General features: G+C 45.8%; 1 protein-coding gene across 2 annotated transcripts in view; it reads right to left on the bottom strand.

The window, feature by feature from the left end:
* The window catches only part of ELP2 (elongator acetyltransferase complex subunit 2), a 62,300-nt gene that overhangs the window by 4,458 nt on the left and 44,009 nt on the right, over nucleotides 1–13,833 (bottom strand). For both annotated transcript variants that reach the window (XM_054985426.1, XM_054985427.1), the window contains 4 exons: nucleotides 10,951–11,143; nucleotides 9,739–9,860; nucleotides 3,545–3,687; nucleotides 1,881–1,994 (listed from right to left, as the gene is read on the bottom strand). In XM_054985426.1, the coding sequence (XP_054841401.1) occupies nucleotides 1,881–1,994; nucleotides 3,545–3,687; nucleotides 9,739–9,860; nucleotides 10,951–11,143 (572 nt within the window). The remainder of the gene's footprint in view (nucleotides 1–1,880; nucleotides 1,995–3,544; nucleotides 3,688–9,738; nucleotides 9,861–10,950; nucleotides 11,144–13,833) is intronic.

Below are 13,833 nucleotides of genomic sequence, written 5' to 3'. Positions count from 1 at the left end.
TCTTATAGGTGCTCTTGGACTCTTGCTGAATTATTTCTTGAAAATCTTATTTTAACCTGCCTTAAAATTCAACTGCACTTTTAAAAAAAAAATCAAGCTATACTAGAACCCAAACAGATGAGCGGTACTGTACATATATGACACACATCCAGAATGAATCTCCAATACATGAAGTCATTACGTAGGTTCATTTTTAATCTTTAAACTGGAGTTTTCAGGCTTCTAATGGGAAAGCAAGAGTACTGCAAAGGCCAACCAATCAGCAAGTCCCAATCCAAACCTTGTCTCCGTGTTGAGCTAACTGGAAGCTCGGACAAGCCACTGACCCCACCACATCAGGGCCCTGGCCGCAATAAGAGGGGCAATATGACTCCTTTGACGGGGCTGAAACAGACATACCAAGGTCAAAAACGCAACGCCCTTTGACCACTTTCAACTGTTCTCTTCCAGTGTGGAAAGAATCCTTTTGCTGCTTTAATTCTGCAACCTATTGTGAAGCAAACTCATGATAAACAGCTTGGTGGAAGAAGGGCCAATCTTTCCACTGGTGAAAAAGGGAGCAAGGAGTCCCCCTTTTAACCACCAAAAAGGTTATGCTGGGGATCGTGGGTCCTAAATCGGCAAAAGTCGTCTTGGTGGGGAGTTGTAGTAAGGAGTGGAATTCGCTGAGTAAAGAAAAACTGGCTGGAGGCAACCCGTTTTTTGTTGTATTTGTTACCCAGCTCAAATGCTGAAGCTGTGAATTGCACAGGAAGAACGGCTGAACAGGTGACACAAGGCAGTAGCATCCTTGTGTCACCTATACACATCCTTGTGATCCTATACTCTTGATCACTTTATATGATTGACTTTTATAACATGGGTTGCATTTGCCAGCACTCCACCTGCTACCTCACCCATCTGAGCTCCAACCAAAACCAGATCAGAATAAGAGCTGAACTGGAACCCAATTCTTAAAACGGATTGCTTTGACTCTTGATCATTTCATTTACTTGCCGTCAAAGGAGAGCGGGATATACAGAGGAACTGCCGGACAACAGACTGACACTTCTCTAAAGAAAAGCTGTGGTCCTTGAATCAGAAGCAGCGAGACAGCCAGAGCAGCCACTTGAAGGTAACGGCACCCAGGCCAACTTTATTCCGGGATCCCTTAATCCCACACAAATATAACGTGAGGGACCCAACTTTCCCAGAGCCAAGCGCAACTGAGGAAATCTGGCTGGATCTTTGCCCTCCCATGTCCTCATGACTGTGACAGTACTCAGGAATAAGGAACAGAGAGAAGGAAGTTTTTGCAAGAGGAAAAGAACAGAGAGACACACGGAGACAGGTGGGACTGGCCTGCACCCAAACGCTACAGAGCAAACTGCCCAGCGAAGAGTTCTACACAGCAATTGGAAACAGAGATATTACTCCACCCGCTGCTGACAGCTCTTCCGTCCAGCACCAGAGACAATGTTGGCAAATCACTCTCTGTGTGAAATAACAATAATCATTCATTGTGCGAGAACAACAATAATACTTGGCGTTTTATATAAAGCCCTTGATCCAAACACTTCTCAATAATCCTTTGCAGCCCTCCTGGTAAAGAGAATATTATGGCCTCTATTCTGCAGATGCAAGCTAAAACTGAAAGATAATGACCACCTAGTTGGTTACTGGCCGGGGGGGGGGGGGGTCGGACCCAAAGGCGCCTTGGCCTCTATGCTAAACCAGCTCCAGAAATAAAGGATTCTTTGCAATGATGCCTCTGAGGGCCTAAGACTTCAAAGATGCCCAAAGCCCCCGCAGGTGGAATACAAGCAGCCAGGACCCTGGCGCCAGTGATGAAACAAGGGCTTGGCTCTCAGCAGTTCTCAAACCTCATTAGAATACATTACCTGCTGTCAGTCTCGGCACACTTTGTCCAATCGGAGCACGTCAACCTCTCGCCATTTGGCTTCCATTTGTACAAGTGGATAGCCCCACCTTCTGTTCCCACTGCAATGACGTAGCTGCATCAAAAGAAAGTGTCTAAGGATTGCTGTAGCTAAGCCCATAACCCAGTCACATACATTTCAGTACTGAGCCACATGCCACAGTTTAGTGCCCACATCCCCACAAGAACATGCAATTGCAAAGAACACAACAACCCCAAGACACATCGTGATAAGAGAGTATAGCAAGGAAGGGTTTGCCGGCTTGTACAGACTCACGCGCGCTTCACACAGGAGTGAGTTTAAAGATCCAGGTTTGCAAGGTGTGCCTATTCCACCCAAGCCTTCCCAGTATCTGTTTCTCTCGCACACCGTCACTCTCAGTGAGGGTTACCCACTCACTACCCAATCCCATCACAGTACAACGCACGCTTCTTTTTTTTCTTGTAATGACCAGACTGCCCAAAATGCACACAGCTGAACTGCATGAAGGTGCACAATTTTTTAAAAAAATATTGTGCAACCACGGGGGTGGATCCTACCCTTATCCTACCACTTCACTGAGCAAAGTTTATTCATTTATCAATTGGTTTATTAAAATATTTATCCCTTGCCTTGCCTCTTGGCTCAAGTTTGAAGTCTTCCTCCAGTCTAAGGAATCTTACTCCAACTTAAGGACCACTTAGGTTGGGGGAAGGGTCGCTTAGAGGACGGCTGGATCCACCCCATGGAAAGGTGTCTCTACGACATTAAAGACACCTTTGTCCTGGACAAAGGAGAAAAGGGGTGTGTTGTGAAGAATTCTGAGAGGACCTCATGGACACAAAAAGGGGCACACAATCAGATTTTTAAACTGTAACTAAAACTGAAGGTGTAATTGTCAGGGGTGTAGGGAGAAGAGACAGGTAAGTGTTGCCCATCTATGTTTCCTGTCCAACTCTCCCACGTGATATTTGGGAAAAAGAAATGCAGGATGTGACATCATTGCATTCAGCCTCTCTCTGGCACCACTATGACTCATTGGCTGTTGGGTGTTGGGGGTGCAGAAATACTGAACGTGATGATATTCATCTTTGTCTCATCAGACAATAGCCTATAAATATGGGCGGCGGCAGCCACAGTTCCCACAATCCAGATACGACTTTGAAAACCTGATGAAGAGGGTGGGAGGAGGAGTGGAAAGGATTCAGAGAGTTATAAAATGCTTATTGAATTGGTCATGCAAAGAGAAAATTAGTAACTACTTTACGCAATGCTGACCTCAGAGGTGGAAAATAAAGGGCGACAGGCACATTTGCAAAAATAACCCGCATAATGTGCTTGGCATCTCTATGTACAACACCACATCTAATTTTAAAGGCATCATTATCATGCGATATCGAAGCTATGGACGTATGACCAGCAGAGATTACAGCCAAACATCTGGCTCAGATGGGGCACAATCCTCCTGCTCACACAAGTAATAACAACAGAAGTTTACAGGCAAGGGTGCCAAGTGGAACAGGGCACCTTAAGCAGCACAGGCTGCAGAAGCCACCACAGCTTTGGATGACAAAATCCGTCAACACAGACATGCTTTGTTTGGCGCACGCGAGCAAAAGACGTCCCTGGGATCAGGAATGACATACCTCCCGTCCAAAGTGAGCACAGGGCTGGCGCTCACGGCAGTGACGGAGTCGCCAACCTCCAGGACTGAGGAGCAAAGCCTGACAGCAGCTGGGGCATCGCCTTTATTCTCCTCTGCTGAACAACATTTGCCCCAGATGACAACCTATTTGGAAGTACACAGAATCAGCCACAGAAACCATCCACTGGCACAAGAACTTTCAGAAGATAACGCTGAAATAAGAGGTTCGGTCCCCCGCTGACCCCGGAGCAGTTGCCCCTTCTCTGGCACTCCTTCCCAGGTTGAGAAACTAGCTTTTTCCATGCATGCTGGGGTGGGAGGTGGGGAGAGACAGCATTCAGGATATTAAATACCCACATCTCTTCACCGACAACCTTTTATCCACAGTCAGCCATCCCAAGTTCTCAGGCAAGGGCAGCATGTATATTCAAACACAACAATGGCAACATCACCAGAAACAAAAAAGATAATTATGCAAAATATGTATACAGAACACCAGCCTAATTCCATGCTTGGAGCATGTAGCTGTCTAGGCAGCAGCCCATCGATCCATTTACCCGCTTACCATAGTGAGCATCCCTGAACTCACAGGAGAGAGATCATGCCTGCTTTCATATGTCAGCTAATGCACTTTCAATGCAATTTCAATGCATGTTAGCAATTGTATGCAAGTGGATTTTCCCGTTTCATAAGAAAATCCAGTTGCAAATGGTTACTGAAATGCATTGGAGGTGCACTATCCAACATGTGTGAAAACTTGTCTCCTTTCTTTGTGGAGAACCTGGTAAACGGGAGGAATTGTGGCTTTTCTCCTTTCCCAGCAATTCTTAATGAGCGTCTATGATGCACGAGTCTCCCTGCCGGGCACTCTCGCGGCGTTCCTTTGCCCGCCCACCCCCAAACAGTGCCTCAGCTCTGCAAAGGGTGAGGAAGGAGAGGCTTGTTCATGTCGCTCCCTCTGACTCGCCATGCCTAGAAGTCAAATGAACACTTAAACTCCTAATACTCCCTGGCAAGAACACCAATTACGTTCCCCACGTTTCAGAGTTGCTATACTCACAAGTAAAGACAAATGAAATAAGAAAAAAATCTTTTTAATAAAGAATTCAATTCAAATAAGTAAATAATTAAAAATACCTCCAGTGCTGGCCTCTATAATTCAGAATAGAAAACAAGAAAGATTACCTTAGCAAGATGTTATAGCTAGTTACCTGGAGCCTGTGCTATTCCTTAGCTCCTTACTTAAACAGTCTTCACAAGGCACCAAGTCATTAATCCTCCACACTCCACTTGATTAATGTTCCCCTCTATGCTCTTCCAGAGAAGAAGCTCTTTGCTAGTTTAGGCCAGCTATAGGCTCTGGACCCGCTTCAGCTAATCAGGAGGTCAGACTCTGGTAATTTTCCAGAACTGTCCTTTGGGTGCTCTTTATTCCCACCCACCCCCCAACTCTTAAATCAGGCTGTAACACTCTCTGGCTGGAACTGAAAAAACGTCTTTTCCAGCCCAGGTGCATGGAGTTAGCAGGACTGAGTCCTGGGCTGTTCTTATTAACTCTTGATGTGCCAGAACTCCACAGCCACAATGGGCAATCTACAAATCCGGGGGGTGTTCAAGGTTTCAGTGACTCCTGACGGCCAGCAGAGAAAAACAGTTTTATACTGCTCACCCCTCCACATACACTTGATGATAAAATCCTAGATTTCTCCCCTACCCCTTTAAGAAAGTGAGGGGCTGTGGCTTGGTAGAAGAGCCTCTGCCTTACATGCAGAAAGTCCCAGGTTCAATTCCCAGCATCTCCAGCTGAAGCAATCAGTAGTAGGCAATATGAAGGACTTCTGCCTGAGAATCTGGAGCACTACTGCCGCTCTTAGAGAGGGACTTAATTTTTTTTTAAATTGTAGCTTGAAGGGCATTTGATGTTAAGGTTGCATATTTGGCGAGCGGTGAATCAAACAGATTCTTGTAGAAGACAGCAAGCGCCCACTGGGAGAGCCAGCGCCCCTTCTTTTGACAAGCTCTTTCCACAGGCCTTGGAGAGGGGAAGGGATGGCAAAACATACAAATGATGGCTTGGCTACTATGCCTTTAGTTATATCAGAAACCATTCCTCCACTAACAAGTGTTACTTCTTAGAAGCCTTTCCAGCCCTCTGGAATTTGTCACAATGGTTAAATGGAATGAACACCCGCCAAAAGGCATGATAAAGATGTAACCAAAGATCAGTGCAGAGATGTGCCTGCCTATAAATAGTTAGGCCTGAAGCTGTGATCACTAAAATGATGCAGCAAAGATAGCTGCTGGCAGCACCCGCAGGCAAAAAAAATAAAATTAAAATGACAGTTTGCGTCACAGATTGTACAATATCCCCCCTTACTTTATGGGTTGTCTAAAACTAATTTAAGCAATATTTTAAAAGAATCAAAATCAGAAGCTCAGCACAGTTCTTGCAATTTGCCAATTACGTAATGTATCAGTAAAGGCAATCAAAAGATGCTCGAAGGCAGCACTTGTATTTTAAAGATGCAAAGTTTGCCCAGAGACTGACAGTGAGATGCAAACACAGCAAGCAAGAGTTAAACGCTCATTTATTTTTTTCTACCCTTACAGCAAAAGGAGTGAACAGTGGGGCTAGCCCGGGGCTCGGAAAAACCAGCAAGACATTCCCAATTTGCCCACCACAATTCTGAGACATATAATCAAGGGATAATGAAAATCAGGAGGCCTGCTGGTTCCCACCCCACTTAGAATAAGCACCTCTGAATAGCGTGCCCATCAGCTAAGGCTGTAACAAAGGCAGGGCAATCTTCGAGTGTGTACAACAAGAGGTTAATCCCTATTTGGAAAAATTTTCTTTCAGGACTGACACCCCCCACTAAGAAAGGATTTGCCCCAAAATGGAAGGGGTGTGTGTGTTACAGAAGAATAACAACTAAAGGCAGGATTTTTCAGATGAAGATGAAGCTGGTAAAAAAAAAGATAGCTTACTGTAGATAATGCATAAATCAAGCAAGGTTCTTCCATTAGAGGAAAGCACCCCCACTAAGGGAACGCTCCGCTGGGATCCAGCCCCAGGTTATTTGTCCCTGCCTCTCATCTTTCCACCCCCACCTCCAACCCAACCTATAATAGCCAGACTTTAGACTGTCAGCTTTTTGTATCAGGGTTTGCCCTTCACTTTTAATTTGTACTCCAAAGTATCGTGGCCAATGGACGTCACAGCTCAAATAATATCATGCCGAGAAAGAAGTGAGAGGCTCGAAAGCCTTCTCAGCCACAGTCCTCAAGTTTGGGGGCCTTCCTCTCCATTATCGCTGCAAGGCTTCCAAAGTAGGTTATTTTTTTTTAAATTATCCTGGAAAATCTATGCATTAACTAACGTATGGTTATTACTGTTTCCCTGAGGCCATTTGGCATTAGTTGTTTGTATGATATTTTATACATTGTGGGAGTGCCTGCAGGATTAAAAAAAAATCCAGAGTGTACAAATTAACTAGCTAATTAAAAATACTGTTGCTGGACCATAATATGCTGAGATCCGAAATTTCCTTGCACCAATCATCGCCCCATACCCATATGTCTGTTGCTGTCGCCCCATACCCATATGTCTTGGTGCCCCATACCCATATGTCTGTTGCTGTCGCCCCATACCCATATGTCTTGGTGCCCCATACCCATATGCCGTGGTGCCCCATACCCACGTCTGTTGCTTATAACTAACTATAAATCGCTGATAGGAATTCACTTGATGCTCATGAAAACTCAGGCCAGCGCAGGCTTTTGTTAGGCCTTGCAGTGTCACTGAAAACTTGTTCAACTTTTCATGGCACCAAGTTCTCAATCTGGGTGGGGCTGCCCATAGAATGCGACTCTTCAAAAAAAAAGGGGGGGGAGGGGAGGGAATACCATATACATCAGCTTTTTTCCTTCTTCGTTTATATTTTTTAAAAAGAGTAAAGTGGCAATGTTTGGTGAAATCTCAAAAGCAAGTTGCTGAATAAGATCTCTATGGCTTGCAGGTGACTTCAGTTTTCCTCCCAGTCTTTTGGTGCTCCCTAGCATTAGCTATGCTGAAACTGTATGCAAAACAGCAAAATCGGTAAAATTATGCAAAAGAGGGATTATGCAAACACGCTCAATATGCATAATACAGACATGTAGGCTACATCAATTCATCTTTTCTTGACATAGAATTTGGGCTGCATGGATGTGAAATTTTATCTACTGGCTCTTAGCAAAGAATACATAGACCCCTGGATATGGGGCTGTGTGGCTAAAACCAGTATCTTTCCCCTAAAATAAATGCCTTTAGTTGCCCCTTCATCTGAAAGTCTCTGGAACACTAGACTAGATTTTCTACAGCAAAAATAAACTATCATCTCTGTAAGCCATTGTTTAAAATCCTACTTCAATCCTATACTCATGGACTGTAAACATGTTAAACGAACAGCAAGTTGGTAAATATTAGGTGTTTGCAGCAAAAAAATTCAGTAAATCTAAATTTTTTACCAAATCTGATTCTCTAATTCGGTTCAGCTATTTCTGAAACATTCGGTAATATTCAGAGTGTTTCATAGGAATGCATTGTGCTTGTGGCTGGGTACTGCTTGGTTCCGATCTGTGGTGTTTCCCCCCTGGCTGAACCCGGTGCCTGGATGCTGTGAATGACACTGGTTCTGCTGGGCTAAATTGCAGAAGTGTCCCTTGCTTCAGTTTGGTTTGGGTGGAATGGATGTGATTCTCTGGTGTGATGTTGGTCCCCTTACTTCACTTTGATTCTGGGAGGATTCCATTTCTGTGCTTCAGTTTGGTTCTGTTGGACTTTCTCTGGGATGAACTCAGCTTGTAATTGGGAGTGTGCCTTGCTCGTGGTAGCCTTGCCCCAGTGTGTTTCTGCAGTGGGAGTCAGATTTGACTTCTTCCCCATAGGAAAGAATGAAGTGTCAGGGAGCACCTTATTCAGGGACCCATAAAATTGGACCATGGGGTCCAATCTTCCTGAAAATTGGAGGTCTTTAGAAGACAGTCAAGAATAGGTCCTCTGAACATTTGGTAGAATTTTCTTGAAAAAATGCTATCCAACCCCCTGGATAGCCCCAGATATTTCCCCCATAGGAAATAATGAAGAGTGGCTGGGGGGGCACCTTCTTTGGGGGCCAATAAAATTGGCCTCCAATCTTCATGAAACTTGGGGGGGGGGACTCTCAGTCTTTAGTCAGGAGTAGGTTCCCTCCAAATTTTGAGAAGTTTGGTTGAAGAATGACCCCTCCTAGCCCACAGGATGGCCCCAGAGTGATTTCTCCATAGGGAATAATAGCTGAATTTTACTGAGTTAACTGATAAAAATTTGGAAAACCTTTTTTAAAAATTTCGACTATCTGAATTTCACCAAAATTTTAATCCAAATTCTGAACCAAACTACACATCCCCATTTAATAGGTGAGTCTAAATCCAGACCAAATTAATCATATAAGAACGATACATGTAAATGCTTCTTTAGTTTTTATCTAAAATTAGAAAAAAAGGGTCTAAAACAATTTTAACAGGACTTTTGCTACCATGCTCCTTTAAAAGGTAGAGGGCACAAATGTTCTCAGCTAATTAATCATCACACATAACGTTTAACAATGCACCTAAGGCTTATTGACAGCTTAGGCACAAACAAACCTTTAAACAATTGCACAGATTTGGGATTCGGAAGAATAAGGTTGTGTTCTAGCAAAATACATTGATTCCAAAATAACCATCCACTTTAAACCTCATTTACAAGAGGCAACCCCCACACATGCGCTGACAGCAGGACAACAGACCATGGGGCTTAGGACCACTTGTCCCTCTAGGTAACGAAGGCCCTGTCAGCACCGCTGGGGCCAAGAGTAGGGGAGAAAACAGTAGGTATGGGTTATGCCCATTTGGCCTCCCAGAACTGCCCAGCCACCAGCCGAGTCTAAGGCAAATCCCTGAGATGCTGCCAGCACTGCTGGGATTTGGCTTGCTCCAAATATGTCTGGTAAAGCACAATGCCCGCTCTTGGTTTACCAGCACACCAACATCTTCACAGACAGATGCCGCATTGGATTCAGCACTTTGGTCAAGAAACGGGCTTCCTACCCCAACTTACAACATTCAATACAGGGAGTGCAAGATGGAGGCCAACAAAACACACAATAAAGGAGTGGCCTTTGGCTCGCTTACCTTTTTGTCTCTGCTTCCTGTAATGAAATATTTGCTGTCAGGGGTCCAGTCGCAAGACCAAATGATGCGGCTGTGCGCTGCCATGTTTTGGTCTGTGTAAGCAAAGAGGCCGAAAGCCGTTTCTGGAACAAGAGATGGTAACAGAATGTTACCCTGCCTTATTGCAGCAAGCAAGTAAAGACAAGTGAACAGTCATCCAATGGGTGGCTTATAGATAAACTCTATCTCCGTCCCAATTCCTGTTTCTTGTGCTCCCATCTCTTCCCGTCCTTCTCGCCTTAGCAGGCACCCCTCAATATCATTGGCAGAAACTTCTCTCCTCATTCTGTGCCAGATTATGTCCTACTAGATTATTTGGCCCAAGAGACTAGACCCATTCTGTGCCAAGCTGGTTAGGGCCTATGATGCCAATGCCAACCAGATGGTGAGAAGCTGCTGCCATCTCCACCCTCCAACCAAAGCGACTGGTCACTGCCATGCCAATCTAGGCCACAGTCCCACCACTTTCATTTCTGCCACTGCACACAATCTGAAGACTGGTGAAACTATCTCTGGTCATTCCCACATCCGACAAGACGGTCAGCCTCAGAGAAACGGCAGCCCTGCAGCTGGGACTCACAACTCAACATTCTGTTTGTACTCTTGTTGTTCATTTTACAAAATTATGAACTGAACACAGTACTGTAGCACCCCAGTCTGTAACCTGCTGCAACACTAACAAAACTACTGACTGAATTGCCAGAGCTACTTCACAAATTCCTAAGTACCTGAATATTGCTGTAGAAATGTTGAAACTTCCCCAGAGCTCCCACCTACTAAACCACAGCTCTATTCCCCCAGGGAGCGCAAACACTTCAGGGAACTCTTATCCTCTTCCACAGCATGATTACAAGGAACAAGGCTTCCCAGTGGAAAACTTTACACACAATCGTTGCCCAGATGCACAACCCAAGATTAGCTTTCACATGAGTAAAGCCGTATCTTTCTAGTATCTTTCTAGAATCTTTCTAGTGGTCTTGTCTGCTTGTAATCCAAACTTAACAGCAGAGCCTATGCTTGACCACTTTATAAATTCTATTTGGAAAAGAGAAACGAAGTCCTAAGGAGGAACTAAACTACAGCCACAAAATGCAAATCTGTTGCTAATACATCTTAAAAGGCAAACACCCAGAAATCGGTTTTCACTCAGCAGCACCAGCTCTCTGTTCTTACCCGGTTCTGACGGACTGCTGTCTTTGCATTTCCAAAGAGACCATTTCCTGTCTCTCGACACTGCCAACAAGAATTTGTCATCAGGGGAAAAGGCCATCTGTGTCACCGTCAGGTTGTGAAAAGGTAAGCTCTGCAGCTGCTTCCAGGTCATGGCACTCCACAAAATGATGGCTGCGTGTTCTTTTTTAGAAGCCTGTGAGAACAAGAAACAAACACAAAGAGAACGAATCAAAGCAAGCCTGAAATGGGCACAGGAACTCTCAAGGCGATAACAAAGGTGGTGTGATGACAGCTGGGCTTGGAGTGGAGAGAACCTGGGTTCAAATTCAGCCCTTGGCCATGAAACCACCTGGATGTCCTGGGGCCAGCCTCTTTCGCTGCTGCTTCTATCTCACAGAACAGTTGAGACTAGGGGTGTGTGATTCTGGTTTCTGATTCGTGAAAAAGACCCGAATTGGACCCGATTCGCAAAGATTCAGGATTTCCGAAACGGCCCCAGCATACCAGGTCCATTTCGGAAACTCCAAATCAAAGATTCCAGAAGCGATTTGTATAGCTTTGGGAAGCTTCGAGTCAAGGGATTTAAATGCCCCTTTCTGTGCTGTTATGCAGCACCACGGAAAGGGGCACTGTAACCCCCGAATCAGCTGCTTGTCGGGGGTTTCCCCAACAAGCAGCTGAGTCCAGCTGAGTCCAGGGGTTGGAAATGCCCCTTTCTGAGCCGCTGTGCAGTGGCACGGAAAGTGGCATTGAAACCCCTGAATTAGCCACTTATCAGGGGTTTCCCCACCAGACAGCTGAGTCTAGCTGGCAAGGTTAAAAATGCCCCTTTCCGTAGCACTGCACAGCAGCACAGAAAGGGGCATTTTAACCCCCAAATCAGCTGCTTGGCAGGGAGTTCCCCACCAGGCAGCCAAGGCAAGCTGGCTCAGCACCACGGAAAGGGGCGTTTTAACCTTGCTGGCTTGACTTGGCTGCCTGGCAGGAAACTCCCCAACCAAGCAGCTGATTTGGGGGTTAAAATGCAGGTAAAGTCTGCAGCCCTGTCGTGCTGGCTGCAGAAGGGGTCGGAGGAATGCCTGTCCCCTTGTGCAGAGGGCAGAGGAAGCACTGCACAGCGTGGCTGCAGGCTAATGCCTACAGCCCTGTTGCCTCCTTTGCCCACTGCAGAAGGGGTCAGGCGATTCCCTGGCCCCTTGTGCAAAGGCAAAGGGAGTGCTTCGCGGCAGGGCTACAGGCTGATGCCTACAGCCTCATTGCCTCCTTTGCCTGCTGTAGAAGAGGTTGGGCGATTCCCTGGCCCCTTGTGCAAAGGGAACGCTTCACAGCGTGGCTGCAGGCTAATGCCTACAGCCCCATCACTTTCTTTGCCCGCTGCAGAAGGGGTCAGATGATTCCCTGGCCCCTTGTGCAGCAGGCAAAGAGAGTGCGGTGGGGCTGCAGGCTGATGCCTACAGCCCCGCTGCCTTCTTCGTCCACTGTGGAAGGGATCAGGGGATTTCCTGTCCCCTTGTGCCACGGGTGAATTGAGCACTCCACGGCAGGGCTGCAGGCTGATGCCGATAGCCCCACCGCCTCCTCTGCCCACTGCAGATGGGGTCAGGGGATTCCCTGGCCCCTTGTGCAGCGGTCAAAAGAAGTGTTCCATGGCAGGACTGCAGGCTGATGCCTAAAGCCCTATTGCCTCCTTTTCCCGCTGCAGAAGGGGTCTAGGTATTCCCTGGCCCTTGTGCAGCAGGAAAAGGGAGCGCTCCATGGCAGAGCTGCAGACTGATGCCTACAGCCCCATCACCTCCTTTGCCTGCTGCGGAAGGAGTCAGGGGATTCCCTGTCCAGCAATGGGCCAAGTGAGCGGGGATAGGATTGTAAACCTACACTTTACAGCCACTTGTAAACGGCTAGAAAAGTGTAGGCTTAAACTTCCCACCTCGCCGCTTATTTCACCCGATGGGAGGGAGCCCACTCCTCCCCCCAGTCAGGTGAAGTTAGTGACTGGGCTGGAAGTTTAAAAGCTTTTTAGTGTGCTCTGTAACTTTATGGAACATACCGAAGCTGGCCAATAAGCAATTTCCGAAGTGGGATGCCACTTCCAAAACTGCTTATTTCCAACTTTTTTTCTCATTTCAGAAATTCCGAAGCGGGAAATCCGAATTTTTTTCCTTGCACACCCCTAGTTGAGGTGATTGCCATATATGCAGCTCCAAGTACCTCGTCACAAGTTTTGAACAAAACTTTAATGGAACTATGCTAAATGTGTTCAGGAAAAAATATTATATTCACATTTATTGATTAACTTAATTTGTACCCCATCTTTCTCCCCAAAGGGGATCCAAAGTGGCTCACATCGTTCTCCTCTCTTACATTTTATCCTCACAACATCCTTGCGAGGCTGAGAGGGTGTGACAGGACCAAGGTTACCCAGTGAGTTTCCATGGCAGAGTGCAGATTTGAACCTGGGTCTCCCAGCTCCTAGACCAACACTCTAACCACTACCCCACTTTGGTTCTCTTCTGCAGATGAAAAATTATTCTCCTCGTGTTTCAGTGCAAATCTTAACTGGATTCTTTATTTTTAAAAAAGCAGAAAAGCCATGGACTCATTTCCAGAACAACAGAAAATGCTAAACCACTTTTGTACGTGTTTGAAAAGTACTTATCAGACATCAGACATTACTTATCAGACATCAATTCTATTAGCACATAAAATGAACATCATCCACTGCTAAAACTTAGCTGCTGTTTTCAGAAAATAAATTGGCTCAGTAATTGGTTGTATTTTTGAGGGACCTGAGTTTCCAAAGGTTCATGTTCTGCATATATTAAACAGAGGATGCTGTTCAGCCAGAAAATCATCAGGTTTATCCTGTCCTTTGGGGAAAAACTT

This window comes from Eublepharis macularius, chromosome 7, assembly GCF_028583425.1.
Source record: "Eublepharis macularius isolate TG4126 chromosome 7, MPM_Emac_v1.0, whole genome shotgun sequence".
Classification (NCBI taxonomy): domain Eukaryota; kingdom Metazoa; phylum Chordata; class Lepidosauria; order Squamata; family Eublepharidae; genus Eublepharis; species Eublepharis macularius.
The sequence above is the reverse complement of the archived record's forward strand: the minus strand, read 5'-3'. Positions and strand labels throughout refer to the sequence as shown.